General features: G+C 38.1%; 1 protein-coding gene across 3 annotated transcripts; it reads left to right on the top strand.

Moving 5' to 3' along the window:
* Positions 1 to 2,923: 2,923 nt before the first annotated feature.
* LOC136421763 (thiosulfate:glutathione sulfurtransferase-like) lies at positions 2,924 to 15,042 on the top strand. Of its 3 annotated transcripts, XR_010753502.1 has the most exons (6): positions 2,924 to 3,139; positions 4,895 to 4,978; positions 5,584 to 5,664; positions 9,989 to 10,160; positions 11,076 to 11,232; positions 13,697 to 15,042. XR_010753502.1 is itself a non-coding variant. In XM_066409280.1 (5 exons), the coding sequence occupies exons 1-5, from the start codon at positions 2,992 to 2,994 to the stop codon at positions 13,749 to 13,751; spliced, it is 525 nt and encodes a 174-aa protein (XP_066265377.1). In that variant the 5' UTR covers positions 2,924 to 2,991; the 3' UTR covers positions 13,752 to 15,042. The 3 variants fall into 3 exon arrangements, 2 of the variants coding, with proteins under 2 accessions (XP_066265377.1, XP_066265376.1); XM_066409280.1 differs by lacking the exon at positions 9,989 to 10,160; XM_066409279.1 differs by lacking the exon at positions 11,076 to 11,232 and having other exon boundaries at positions 2,925 to 3,139.
* Positions 15,043 to 15,624: the final 582 nt, after the last annotated feature.

The following is a 15,624-nucleotide window of genomic DNA, read 5'->3' as shown; positions in this document are numbered from 1 at the left end:
TCATCTGTGTTGGTACTAGTAATCACGATGTGATTTGTGTAAGCATGTTAACGCTTACCAAAATCCGTTAATACTTAATCGGTTGTATTTACTCAACAAGCTTTTAGAAAAGAAGGCACGGGGCAGATTTTGACCTGCTGATCTCTTGCAGTTCTCATTAAAACAGATAGGTGTCATTTCGCACAACATACATGCGGCTACATACATGTATGCACTTCGCCCTCTTTGTCATGCTGTCTTTCTCTCTATGCCATCCATTTCCTTCGAATTTCTTCCACGCTACTCTTCTAGTTCTAGATTACCCACTTTTTATTACCCATTCCTTGCAGTAGCCATTGCCTTCTCATAATTCATATATTGAAGACTCATTCATTTCCTAAGTTGTATTCCTCACAGCTCTTCAAATCTTTCTTTTACCGTAGAAGGTTATCAAACTGTTGTCTTTCTTGCCCGGGCTGCATGTTCAACTTAGTATTTAGTAAAGAAGTCGAACCGCCACATAAGAGAATCATAAGAGCAATCTGAGTCAAATGTGTCAGGGTCTTTTTAGGTACGCCGTATCTTAGGTACGCAGAAGACGCACTACTTATCCTGACGGTGACCGCCCTATGTTCCGAAATCCCTATGTTCCGAAATCCCTATGTTCCGAAATCCCTATGTTCCGAAATCCCTATGTTCCGAAATCCCTTTGTTCCGAAGTCCCTATGTTCCGAAATCCAAGTGAATGTTCCATCACACATATACATCGCATATTCATGACCTCAATCCGCGCTGAAAATTTTTCTTCGTATACTGTAAGTCTATTATGTTCGCAAGACAGCAGTTCGCGAGGTTTTTGAGCTAACGGGTGTTATCATTTTTTTTCGGTAGCGCAAGGTAAAATTTTGATATTTTGAACCCTCTTAAACGCTATTTCCGCACTGTGAGAGGCAAAATTGTTGAGTAAAGATATGTTTTATGCGGCAACATTTACGCCGAGGAGAGCTTGCGGAAGTTTCCTGCCACGCATATATGATTTATTTACATGCATTTAATTTTGTTTCCATGCCGAGAAAATTAAGCGAATGTTGTCTGCAGAAGAGGCTTGGAATACATTTTCATCGATATCGAAACGAAGGCCGCGAAAAACTGCTTTAATTGTTCCAAAACGCGGTTAATTTTGGGTAGCTTTTGCTACAACTTACAAACTGTTGTGAAAGACTCGCGCCATCTTGATCACGTGAAACACTAACGCCTTTTCAATCAACCAATCAGAGCACAGGTTATATAAGTTGAGCCAATCAGAGCTCAGAACATGCGGGCCGCAGTGTTCATGACTTCAACATGGCGTCCTCGGCTGCTTGAGTCGGCCTGTGTACGGAAATTACAGCGGTGGAAATACGTTTCATTTTTCAAGTTCATCTTTTATGTATCCCGATAGAAATGGAATTGATCGATGGCTGGTCCTCCAATACAAATTCTTTTGAGGTTTTCGGCTTTTAGTCGCAGGAATAGTTTGCAGAAAAAGTATGACATGAATGACGCTTGTATAAACTTAGAAAGACCGACTTGAATCTTGACAAACAAGTTTTTGATGTGAACAATATATGCGAAAGGTGCCGACATCGATTGTATTCAAGAATAACAATACCAAAAAAACTAAGGAGTTGGATTTTCTGACGGAGGACGGCGTCCTTACACCCGCAGCGTATTAATAATTTGGATACACACAAAATGCGATTTTCTCCTATACCATCGTAACTGAAGTCACTAAAGTGTTCTTTCTTTTACCGTTCGTTGTAAGAAGTACTTAGTAAGTAAATAATGACTAATTGGATTTCGGAACATAGGGACTTCGGAATATAGGGACTTCGGAACATAGGGATTTCGGAACAAAGGGACTTCGGAACATAGGGATTTCGGAACATAGGGATTTCGGAACATAGGGCTGTAACCATCCTGACGCAGGCGATTCACCTAGTGAAGAGACCTAATCAAGTATCAAGTTACTAGACTTGGAAAGACTTGATCCCTGTCATGATGTCACTAGTACTTACCCTCACTGGTATGCAACTCATTCCTCTAGTTACAGTAATGCCTGTGTTTCACAAGATCGTGAAGCCCTTTTACTACTGTCAGTCAGTCTATACACTAGGACACATAACTTAGTGCACAAGACAAAGGCCAAGGTCAAGCTACACTGTAACGATTAAAGAGGACTCATGTTCATAGTCTGTTCCAGTATCTTTAAGGTCTCATTCCTGTATTACTCCGAGTGGGTAGAGTCCGTGGCCCAAAAAATGAAAGGCTGCATGAACGTGTGTTTATAGTCGGTGGGAAATTCTCTTTCAGCCAGCACGACTGATCTCAAGCGTCAAACTGAAGAGATCTTGTTTGCAACGGAAAAAATTAACAGGTAAAGTTCGCCAGCCGCGCGCGAGGTCGGACGTCCACAGCCGGACATTGGTGAAAAGTTCGGTCGATCGCGTTCAGCTGGAAAGTGCATATTAGGGGGTGTAGCTAAGTGCCGTTTGTAATTGCCATAAAAAGGTATTGTATGCCAACTGGCAGTTGGCAATTTTTTCACATAATCTAGGGTAGATGAGCTCAACAGAAAATGAATGGCATTGGTGCATTTTCTATAGCTTTATTACGAACGCGTCCATGTAAAACACGTATTATAACATGTTAGCCTATGGGGCGAAACAACTCATGAATGAGACCTTAACTACTGACAACTTTGTGTACCAACGTTTACTCAATATTGGCACTCTATGTCTAATGTCGATAGTATGCTCCCTATAAAAGAAACTTTGACGGCTGTTGACATCTGAGTGATCAAGACATTAGAAAACTCCGGTTTGAGATGAAACTCCGGTCCGAGATCTTCCGGCAACCAATCAGAACGCTTATTTCGAATCCGACCTTTGACCCTGCGTACGTGCAACTTTCACCAGTGCACACAGACGTTACAAAATAACTTTATTTTCTAGGCGTGAATAAGGGCCCAAAATGTCAGCTTTTCGAGTCATTCTGTTCTCAAGACATGCCCTAAGGTGTTCAAGGAGTCTATCAAGACATTATGCTGGCCTGTCGGCGGCGAATACTCGGTTTTGCAGGGAGAGGGCGCAACCTACGCAACTGTTCGTTCAACAACAAGGTGGGAGGGGGGCGTGGTTTGGGTTTGTTTGCAAATTACTGTATAATATCAGGTGTATTTGCAGCCAGTGCCACAGACAGGTACCCAATGTGTAGGGTAATGAGGCTGTATGCCAGAATGACCAGGTTAAAATGTAGGATGTTGACCTAAAGTCGACGTATATGGAACTTCTTCGACTGTATTAAAGAAGGGAGGACTGCAGTGTGTAATAGCGATGTGTTTGTAAGCTTTCGAGGGACTAGTGGGGGGAGGGGGATATTTTATTATAATAATAAAATACCCCCCTCCCCCCACTAGCCTGAACTCAATCAAGCTCCTGTAACGGCTTGCTGCCCTGTAATCGCATAGCCGTCCGCAGGGAGGGGACAGAAATCCCCGGACAGCTGGAGTTTGCGTTATACAGACTATCCCCCCACTAGTCCCTCGAATATAATTTAGTGCTATATGGTACATGTACACGTATGTCAGAGGTTCGAATCCAAGGTGCTTTTATAAATTTGTTTCTAAGGCCCTTTGCTTTTTCTGGTACTGTAAATGCATTAACGTAAGTTTGTGCGGTTTTTATTTTGTGATGAGGCCAAAATGGATTGTTCGTGGTGGTTTTAAGTTTGTGTTAGCGCTGTAAGTAGTTACATACCGCTACAGTATCGGACAGAATGTTTGCGGTGACTTTAATTTCGCGGTGAAACGGTCAGGGGGGGTGGGGTGGTAGAGGGGGGTCATTGACCTCCGCCAGCAAGAGATATATAGTGTAAACACACGATAGGTTATCTGGGGGTTAAACGATGTTGGAATCGAATTTGAAGGTTCAGATTATTATCCCTAATATCACACCACACCAACATCAGAAAACAAAACCTATGACTCATTGCATTTCAGCGTCACACTCCGTATTTGTTACAGATTTTGACACCTATAGATCTTTCTCGTATAGCAGTTTACTCTTGCAAACCATCATGGTATATATGAAGATCACAGATGTGTTATGTACCGCAAAACATGTATTGAAAGTTGTCTTTGCAAGTATCCATCAACTACATAGCACAATGGCATGTTTAGAGATAAGCGCTAGCAACGAATGAGGGCGCAGAAAATTCAACAAAACATTATTTATACTCAATCATTCAACATCCTTTAGAATCAATACATTCATAGATAGACATGGCACAGAATATGTTTGTGCAATAAGTACATGTACTGATGTAGATTTTCCTTTCTAATTTGAAGCTTACAACACTCCATTTGACATCAATACTTCATGTATTTGACAGCAACTTTCACGTATGTCTCAAAAGTGTGGGTGACCTTGAAGTCTGCCATTTCTGACTTAACAATCTGGGTGACCTTGACATCGGAAGTCAATGTATTGCTCTAAGGTATAATGATAAATTGATCTTTGTAGCCTGAATGTCATCCTAGTTAGTTCCAAGGCTCTCATACTCTTCCTTTGAAGGAGAGTACTGTAAAATGCAGAAATGTTTGCAAGGATTTGATTTCGCGGTAGGGAGAAAATGGAGTGTTCGCGGAGGTTTCGAGGTCACGATTGAGACAAAAGTAGCACTACAGTCACTCAATGGAACAGCTTTTCGCAGTTCGTGGTTAAAGAGTTCACCGCGAAAACTGCAAACATAAAACCACCGCAAACATTTCTGTATTTACATGTATTTAGTTCTGGACAGAGAACCTTTGTTAGTTCCAGGTTTCCTTACCCTCTCTTTGAAGAATGACACTCAGGCTATGATCTTTGACCCACAGCTCCAGCCAGGCTCTACTCCAAGGATAACGAGACCCCTTGGACGGATGTGAAATATGACGAGCTAAAGGCCTTGATAAAGTCAGGTACGTGGGCAATTCTTTAAAAGTGTTTTTTTTTTTAATAATCTTTCTTGGTATTTTCAAGAATGAAAATAATGTGTACACAGTAGAAAGGTAAAAGCCAGAAAGACAGTTTGCTATAGCATGAACTTAATCTAGTGACAATACTTTTTATCTTCTGCCAGTTCATTGTCGTGACGCTGAATTAGAGTCAATGATGTTGCTTGAAATGTCCGGAAATTTCACTCAGAATCTTTTCCAGTTGTAGAGATTAAATCAACATTGTTTACTTAATTAGATGTCTAGCTTTCATCAACGTATCAAGTGTGACAATACTTATTGTGACGTTGTGTGGCATAATGGTTAGAGTGTTTGGCCTAGTATCTAATACTAGTAGGTTCTGGGTTCGAATACATGCAGTCCTCACTAAGAGTAAGTTGAGTGTTAGTTCAGTGCCCTCAAGTGGTATTTTAGTCTCAGATTAAGCAAACTTAGAAAATAAAAAGAATTCGAATAAAAACATATTTTTTTAGATGCCATGAATTCGTATTCAATTTTCTGCCTCTGCTTTTCTTTCTATTTTTTTCCATACTCAAGGTCATTAATCGCCCTTGACCTCTGCTTTACAGGTCACGTACAGCTGGTTGATGTTCGTGAACCTGAAGAGATCGCCAGCACTGGTCTCCTTCCCGGGGCTATCAACATTCCCTGTGAGTATTTAATGGTCAAGGAGCTGCTCTCTTTCCCGGGTCATTCAGGACATGTAGTTATTATCTCCATGAAAAATGGAGATATAGTTTTGGATGTGTCTGTGTGTGTGTCTGTTTGTCTGTGTTTCCGCACTACTGTAGTCAGCATAACTCAAGAACCTCTTGTTTTGTATGCATTTTGGAAAAGTATTTTCTGCTTTTTGATCTTGCTTGTTTGTGTGTCCCTACTAAAAGTATGTATTGGAGTTTGAGTACTAGTAATAACTCTTATTTTGTCTTATACTCTTATACCAAAGTGACAGCTACTCTTTGAAGTTTGATGAGAGAGAAATACAATTCTAGTACGCAAATAACATAGAATTACAACCAACATACAGATAACATAAAATTACAGTACATGCAATTATTTCAAACTCACATTCAAAACAAATATGTGTTTCAATTTTTGGAAGCTTGCATGTGTTTCAGTAATTCTGGTTTGTGAAAGCTTTTTTTATACCATATTTTTTAAAATTAGTTTCTCCATCAAGAAAGTTTTCCTTGCATATCTGGTTCTGTGTCCATGTTGATTTGATACTGGACATAGTTGACCTTGATAAAACATCTTGACATTTTCTCATTTTTATGTCCTACTATAAACAGGGCTCTAGTCAGCCTTAATTTTTTTCCGTAAGCCTAAATTTTTGTATAACATAACATGAATCCTATAGGGGGGTTCAAGCCCTGTCTATATCTTTACTCACAATTTTTGTCCGTCGAGGTTTACAGATTGGTTTTGAATTTTTTTTCAACACGCAGCAAAGTTCCGTAAATTTATGGAAAAACTGGCGCTGGCTAGAGCCCTGCCTTCTATAATTTATTTACAACATCCGAATCCTGACAGTGTGTAGTCATTATTCCAGTTAAACATGACGAAAGAACCAAATTGTTTAAACAAGTTACCACGAAATACCCCTACTTTAGCACATTCACGGATGAACAAAAAGCTACTTTTCTCTTGAAATCACAGAACCCACAAATTCTAGAAAAAGTGGGACTTTTCGTCTTCCATTGCCTCCAAAAAAAGAAGTCAAACCCAGCTAGTTTAGATTTAGCCAACAGTCATATTTAGTAGCCTATTGATACAACAAAGTCAGTCACTGTGAGTTCACTGACACATGCATGTTTTTCCCTATGTTTATACCATGTATTTGCAATTAGCCCACGGGCATGAACTTGCAATAAAACTTTCACTATTATTCGAAAATCCAAAACAGTAATTACCGTAACCTGTTTGTAAAAAACAACACACCTGACTTCATTTTGACTTTATTTGGACCCACAATTAGCTTGAAATGGAAACGACTCTCGGCCATTGACCTTGTTGAGTTTGTTGTATGTGTGTCCTCGCATGTTGCCCTTTTCACTTGACATAACAGGCTCAATTTTCGATACAGCATTAAAGGCACCAAAAACATTTTATGAGACATGAAAACTGGAAATATTCTAATTGCTGTAATCTTAATGAAATTGACAATTAATGCCACTGTTTACCACATTTGCGTTCAGATTTCTTATCAAAAGTGCGCAAAAACGGCACAAAAATAATCAACATGGTGATCTTTTAGTTTCACGCGCCTACTGTAAATACTGTAGATACCATGGCCCCACCCACCTCCGTCAAAACGTAGAAATGCAAAACTACAACATAAAAATGCAACTAATTGACGGACATGCAGTCACTCTCTCATTGGTCGAACCGCTAATTGTGATGGACAGTCAGGATCAGTCTATTAGGACTTGGATTTTCTATCAGTTCTCACCACACAATGCCATCGTATCTTTGCTCCTTTAATGTCAATATGTAATGGTATAGTGTTATTGAAACTTACTATGTGTAGGAATGACAAGAAATTTGAGTTTTTTGATAAAGTTTCAATCCTCATAAAATGCTCTGGGTGCCTTTAAACACAGCTGTGTATCCCTGTTATCCCTCAATGGTAATTTCTTTATGGAGTTTGTTGTGTACGTCCTTGCTCTATGTTGCCCTTTTCACTTGACATAACAGACTCAATTTTCGATACAGCTTTTTTCTTAAAATAAAGTCTCTTGTGGCGATGTGTATCGTCCTGTTAATAATGTCTCCAATCATTATAATTCCCCTGTGGTGTTGTGTGCGTACTTGCCCAGTGTTGCCCTTTTTCTCCTTACAGCAGGCCCAATTCTTTTTAATGCTACCTTCTGTTAATGGTATCTTTAATGGTTATAATCGGAGTCCTTATGGAGTTTGTTGCGTGCGATCTTGCCCTATGTTGACCTTTTCCTCGCTCCGTATGTAACATGCTTGATTGGGCGAGCATCATAGTTAAAAACAAAGTTCTTTGTACCCTTCTGTCATATATATCAGCTAGAAAGGCAATATTTGGGAGAGCAAATACAACATATTTCATCCATTTTCCTCCCCACATCAAAAAAATGTGGATTTTTTTATAGTCACCCAAATTTCAGGTCATTCGGCTGTAATTAGCAAGAAAAAAAAATCAATAAAATTATTTTAAAGCCCCATATCAAGAAAATAAAAAAAACACATATGAGGGTATTTGCCCACTCTATCCTTGTGCCAAATTTCAGGTCATTTGGCCAAAAAATGACAGAGCTGAATCGATTTGAAGATTTGACAGGAGAAGAAGAAGAAGAAGAAACACGAGTACTGTAGTATGGATGAAATATAATGATTCCCTGTGGCCTTGAAATATGTATTGTTGAATTCAGACACAATTGCAGCATTTTGTATTTTTCTATTAATGTCTACCATTATTTCCTATTTTGATAATGATTAGGCCATGTCAATTTAATTTGTTGCTTCTCAGAACAGCCTGTCCTGTTTTTCCCATTTTGAAAAAAAAAAAATTGGGTCACTATAGTCCCATTCACAAATCTTGAATCACAATTTCACTATTTGTTCAGTTGTAACACTCAATAGCCACCAAAGATTATAAAGGCCGCCTGCACATACCTAAAAGTGTGGTCATATTGATCATAAGTTATAATTTTTCATTTATTTAAACTATTTCTCAATCTATAAATCACATAATTTGGCAAAGGGTAATTTTGTTACTGAAATCATATAGTACTAGATGAAACAAAGGGGTGCATTGCATAAAATGAGCCATACAAATTGAATTTTGAATAATCCTCAGGCTATTCTTTATGTCATGTAAACACTTATCTTCACCCCAGACTATTTGCAAAATTTTTTAAATTTTTTTTCCGCCCTGTCGCTCCAATTTTTTCTGAAAAAATCCGAAAAGCAACAAATTAAATTGGTGTGGCCTTAGTAACTCCCTATGGTTTTTTACATTGTTGAACTGAGGTACAATTCTAGCATGATTGGGTATTCTTCTATTAATGATTCCATGTGACCTGGTTTTGTTGAACTGTGGTACAATGGCCGCATTGAGAAATCTTCTATTATTATTATTAATGACTACTTTTAATGAATCCCTGTGGCTTAATACTTTGTTGAATTGAGATACAATTCTTGGATTTAGTATCCTTATTTTAATGATTTCCTGTGAGCTCGTGTATTGTTGAACTGAGGTACAATTGCATGCGTCTGTGGCTTTGGCTTTACTGTAATTCTTAATTCTTTCACGGTAACTTTGTGTTCACGGTTTTCACTGTCACCTCTGTACCGTGAACTTATCATCACCGTAAAAAACATTCGTCTTTCACCTCCCTCCCAATCTCTCTACAACAAAATTCACTACCAAAACTCGTTTTTCTTATTTTTCTTGTTTTTCCTTCTATAAAGAAAATATTTCTGTCAGCAAGAATATTATTCTGTATACAAGAATCCCTGTTTTGAGCGCAAACAAGAATTGCATCTAAGAATTTTTTTCTTGAACTTTCTTAAACCAAGAATGTTCAAGAAAATTATTCTAGTAGAATCAAATTTTCAAGAAAAAATTTCTTAAGGAAAGAATCTGTAAGAATACCATCTAACCAAACAAAAAAGAATCTTATAGTGAGAAAGCAAAAGACAATTTTTCTTATTTTTCTAGAAAATTCTTATTGGAAAACTTCATGCTAGAAATATTTTCTAAACTTCAGAAAAAAAAAGGAAAAATTCTTTATGTAAGAATTGACATAGACAAAACTTCGCAGAAGGTTTTTTGAATTTTCTTGTTTTTCTTTGTATCAGAAAATATTTCTCAACATAAGTAAACAAGAAAAATAAGAAAAAACAAGACTAAAGATGTTTGGTAGTGTATAAGGACATTTTTATCAGGGTTTTGGGAAATAGTCTTCCTTCTTAACTATGTACCGTGTGTTCCACATACAGTGGGTCGGCTGCACCAGGCTCTAAATTACATGTCGGACCAGGCCTTTCAGAACAAGTACCAGAGACCACAGCCAAAGAAGTGGGACAATAATATCCTACTGTACGGACAGGACTTTGACAGTGTCCGGGCCAATGCCGCACTGGAACTCTTACATAAGTGGGGTTTTATCAAGTGAGTGAAAGTTAGACCCCCTTTTTGCTACTAGACAACGATTGCTGAGCGACCGTACGGTGACCAAAAATGCAAAATGGAACGAAACTAATTTATTTTGTTTTAGTTCGTTCTATTTCGTTCCATTTCGTACTTTCTGGAGACCCCCAAAAATGGATTTGTTTCACCCTTGATTTGATGATTGGGATATGGTGCAAGATATAAAAGTGTGATTTGAAAGACAACTTGATGCACAAAATGTGAAACAAATCTTCTTCATCTATGAAATTCATTCATTGATTTGTCAAATCTTTGATTGCTGAAAATGCAACAAAACACAGAAAACATTCTACAATTCAAATTATTATTTATCTATGAAATTTATTGAGCGATTTGTCAATTTGTGGTTGCTTAAAAAAATAGCAAAACACACAAAACTTAAAAAATTGATCTTTATCTTTGAAATTCATTGACCGATTTGTAAAGTGGCATCGTGTGGCGCAATCGGTAGAGTGTTTCGCCCAGAACCGAGAGGTTCAAAACCCCGATATGCCCCGATGTTGTGCCCTTGGGAAAGGCACTTTACACAACTTTTCTCACTCCACCCAGGTGTGAATGGGTACCTGACTTTGGTTGGGGAAGGCTGCCTTGAGGTCACCTGCTGGCGCCGAATGGCAGCCGCCCAGACCCTTGCGACAGTTCCACAAAGTGCAAGTGTGGAGCAATTATGTATCTGTTCTGTATTATATGATTGTAAACCCTGAGCAATTCAGCACTAGCTGCCATTGCATGGGTAATTTCTGACCAATAAACCATTATTATTATAAAATCTTCGGTCGCTCAGTGGTCACAGTCCCTAGTGGGAAGGGGGTGGAAAATAATTATAATTCTCCATGCACTGTTTTGAATGAAATTTTTCTCTGATAACACATACAGTGAACAGACTACACATTGACTTGAAGATGCCTGAGGATGAGTTCAAGGAAAAATATGGGGTGGCGAAGCCGGGAAAGGACAATCTCCTTCTGCACTGTTTGGGTGGGATTCGCAGCCGAGGGGCCCTCGCTATCGCCCACTCGTTGGGATTCGAAAAGTAGGGACCTTTCCGTTTCTTGCCCCCTTGTTAAGATGGCATGACCTCCACGTTCTTTACTACTCTGTTCAAGTCTGTTATACCATTTTTGAAAAGTAGGGACCTTTCTGTTTCTTGCCCCCTTGATAACATGGCATGACCTCCTCATTCTTTACCACTCTGTTGAGTATGGTAATAACCTGATGTACCATTTTTGAAAAGTAGGGACCTTTCCGTTTCTTGTCCCCTTGTTAATATGGCATGACCCCCTTATTCTTTACTACTCTGTTGAGTATGGTAGCCTGATATGTATACCATTTTTGAAAAGTAGGGACCTTTCCGTTTCTTGTCCCCTTGTTAACATGGCATGACCTCCTCATTCTTTACTACTCTGTTGAGTATGGTAACCTGATATACCATTTTTGAAAAGTAGGGACCTTTCCATTTCTTGTCCCCTTGTTAACATGGCATGACCTCCTCATTCTTAACTACTCTGTTGAGTATGGTAGCCTGATATACCATTTTTGAAAAGTAGGGACCTTTCCGTTTCTGGCCCCCTTCATTACATGGCATGACCTCCTCATTCTTTACTACATGTACTTTGTTCCAGTAATGGTAACATGTATACCATCTTTGGCTTTGGCCTCCACATTAGAAATGAAGGGACCAAATCAACCAAAGGTGGTATCAGGTTACTAGTTGATAAAATATTTTCATTCACCGTTATACTTTTGTTTATTTCATTTTGATTTGTAATGTATGTACTATATTAACCTGCATGTAGAATGGATTGAAATTTTGTGCATGGAAATTATCCATTGATTATCTTTTAGTTTCTTGGCAACTAGAAGCGTGGAAAGGTCTCTACTTAGATAATAAACTTATTTTTCTCGTGGGACCCCTAGCCTGACGAATCGCGCTCCTAGTGGCCAGCCGGTCTGTAACCGCCTGGGGGTCAGTAACCTCCGGCCGAGAGCTTGTGTAAATACAGGCTAGTGGCACCCCATAATTTTAACTTTTCACAAACGAATGCTTCTTGTGCATGGTGGTGTTGGACATGTTCGTTAAACTTAAAGGCATCTTCAAGGCAAGTTGTAGCATGTATATATCATAATGGCATATGGTTCTACATTGTATGTTGACATGTTTAAGCATGATAGCAAAGTGCACTTGGCAATGAAAAGTTGTACACAGAATGAAAACAGATTTGGAACACTGACAAGCCTTCTATAGGAACTACATACCGGCAAATTGCTACAATTACAGAAAGAAATTGCAATTTCTGTACATGTCTAACATGCCTGAGACTATAGTCTTGTATTTAGGCCACACCAATTTAGTTTCTTGGTTAACAGATTTTTAAAAATATTTTTAGCAAAAAAAAAAAAATAATGAAAACAAAAGGCTGGGGTGAAAACTTGCACCTGACCCTGTTCACTCCCTGAAATTGTCAAATTATTTTTTTTTTGTGCTCCCTGAAATTGTACAAACTTTCCTCTGAGATTCTGTTTTCCTGTTGATTTTCCAATCCAGCATTTTTTTTTTAAATTCCGTTAACCAAGAAATTAAAATGGTGTGGCCTAATTGGAAACTGATTTTTTTTTCTTCGGCCATACCTACATGTAGCCTGAGATCAAGATGAACTCTCATCTTGTACTTATTTTTTTCTAATCGATCATAGCTCTTTCTCTTATTTTTGATCGCAGTGTTAAAGATGCTTAACTCTCCCAGCAAAAGTTGTTAAAGGCAACCAAAGCAATATTAGGGCCCGAAATATGGAAATTTTAAAAATGCTGAAATCTTCATGGTAGTGTCATTTACTAACACTGTTTAGCACATTTGTGTAATAACTTCACACTTTCAGCATTTAAAAACCCCACAAAAACATGTCGTACGATGATCCCCTTAGTTTCGTGAGCCTACAGAAACTCCGGCCACAATTTTCAGTGATTTCTCACATCACAACAAAGTCATATTTTTGCATGATGGACGTTGCTATACATAATGTGATAGTGTTGTTTGAACTAATCATGCCTGTATAAAAACGACTAAATAAATTGACTTTAAAAATCCAGTTTTCAGGCCCTAATATTGCTTGGGTTTCCTTTAAAGTTGAGAACTCATGAGTTCATGATGTGCTTCAACTTTCAAGGACAGTGTGACAAATGTAGCATCCCGGCGTCCTGGGGGTTCCTAACTTCTCTCCACCGAAATTTACGTCATAGTGTACTCATGATAAATGTTCATACTCTCCAATGCACTCAAAGTTTAAATAGTTCCTTTCGGCAACACTACACTACAAACCAGGTGACAAATTTCTCATGTTTACCTGTCGTCTCTACTTAGTAGTGTTGACCCTGAAAGTTCCAACTGTATATCCTTGAATTAGCCACACCTCATGTATAAACCTTTAAAACAAAGTTTGTATGCACACCTTAGGCGCTGATTATAATCTTGGTGTTTTTGTTTGTATTTTTTCCTATAGGGCACGGCACTACATCGGCGGTTATGCAGAGTGGGTGGCAAAACAGCAAGGTTAATTTTTAGAGTGACTCAAACAATCTCTGGGGGCCATATATGGCGAATGGATATAGTTTTGCAGACTTTCTGTCACCAGAGAAATAATAATGGGCTTCATTGACTGTAACAACTACGTTTTTTGAAGGAAAATTATTCTATTTGTAAGCTCTGTCAAGAATACACAGATAGTTTGTAAAGTGTTAATAAAGTGTAGAGGTTTCATGGTTCAGAAGTTGAACATTACAAATGTATATCTTCTCATCATTGATTATGTTTTTCAAATCATCAACAAAATCACAAAAATTTTTTTCTGATTTATATGCTAAATAGAGGTTTGATAATACAGGGCAGGGTTCTTGCCAGGGCATTTGAGCATAGGGGGCCCCTACACTGTGATTTGGATCCCCTATGCTGTGATTTTGGCCCCTACGCTGTGTTTCAACCAGTGTAGAGGGATTTTCTGTTGTTTTGATGCAGAAGTAAAAAAAAACTTCAGCCCTCATGCTCACACCAGTCCTTTAGCGCTCGACATGCGGCATTACCGCGCAGATATGCCCCTACGCTGTGAAAAAATCCTGGTGAGAATACTGCAGGGTATGTCGTTTTCTTTTCCCTTGGAATTTATTTAGCTATTACTGTCCAAAACTTTGAAAAATACATTTGAACCTAAGACAGACTGTCCAAACTTTTTTTTTTAATACAGTACAAGCCTAATTAAATTAATCACGTAGGTTTTAGTTGTCGCTTCAAAGAGCATGCATATGTACATGTATACCGCTACCTTTTGGTATCTACATGTATGATTCTGTGATAAGGAGTGGGTATAGAGTTATCATACTTTGTAAATTTGCCCAATTTCTAGCATCTTTCTAAAGTCAATTAAAAAGACTTTATTATATAACACTGGTTAATGGGATCACTGACTATGCTAATATAATTAGGCTTAGACTTAGTATAACGAGATAAGTCTAATTCTACGACAGTTGATATAAATCTCGAAATGCACATCTAGCTTAATACTCATCTTTGAGTTGACACTATTGACATCCTATAATCTTTTGATGGATTGCAAATACGATAATCAGCAAGAAAACTTCACTCTGTATAGATTATCTATAGATACGGTCATGTCATTTTCTTAACTTGTCACACAGCTACAGTTTGGGGTTTAAGACTAACAAAGCTCTTCTACATCTGTTAAATTTGTTAGTACATGTACACCTTGTACTAGTAAATTTTGGCAGAAATTTTCATCTTTTGGCTTTGATATTTCCTGGTGACTTATGTATTAAATCTGTACTGTACGGGAAATGTATTTTTACGGCAATGTTTTTGCTTGGAAATTGTAAGATCTCTTTTGAACAGATGAATGATGTGAAAATGATGCGTAACAGCAGTAACTGTCTTTACAAGAACGAATTCTGTGACTTCTTCAGTAATACTCAACAGTGAAAAAGAGAACTTTCTTTTTCTTTCAGGGTACGGGTTCCGTGTAGAAGTGACAATTCAGGGTTTGAAATTCATTTTTGGAAATAGGTGCACTGGTGTACCCAACAACAAAAAATAGGTCTTCATGTGCACCACATGAAATAAAGTTGAATGTCAGCAAAACATAATTTCAAAATTTAACACTACCACTGCCTCTTGTACGAACTGCAACCTGTGATTCTGTAGCTACAAAATATAACTTCAAAATTTTAGCCAGGTAATAGATTCAATTAAGTACAACAAAAGATTATATTCCTTTTTCTGATACTTACATTTCAAGAATATTCTGTATAATAGTGTACAATTTTACTTTTACCCTATAGTGTAACAAAACTATCTAGGTGCACCAGTGCACCCTCAGTCAAAAAGTAGGTGCACAGCTCCAATTTTGGGTGCACAAAGGTG

Source organism: Branchiostoma lanceolatum, chromosome 16 (genome assembly GCF_035083965.1).
Source record: "Branchiostoma lanceolatum isolate klBraLanc5 chromosome 16, klBraLanc5.hap2, whole genome shotgun sequence".
NCBI classification, from domain to species: Eukaryota; Metazoa; Chordata; class Leptocardii; order Amphioxiformes; family Branchiostomatidae; genus Branchiostoma; species Branchiostoma lanceolatum.
This window is presented reverse-complemented; position numbering and strand designations above follow the sequence as displayed.

Bases quoted from the DNA above. Each gene is read 5' to 3' on its own strand.
- LOC136421763 (XM_066409279.1), top strand. From the start codon at position 2,992: ATGTCAGCTTTTCGAGTCATTCTGTTCTCAAGACATGCCCTAAGGTGT. The intron at 4,979-5,583 runs GTACGTGGGCAA...TCTGCTTTACAG, and splicing joins AAAGGCCTTGATAAAGTCAG to GTCACGTACAGCTGGTTGAT. The intron at 10,161-13,696 runs GTGAGTGAAAGT...TTTTTCCTATAG, and splicing joins CATAAGTGGGGTTTTATCAA to GGCACGGCACTACATCGGCG.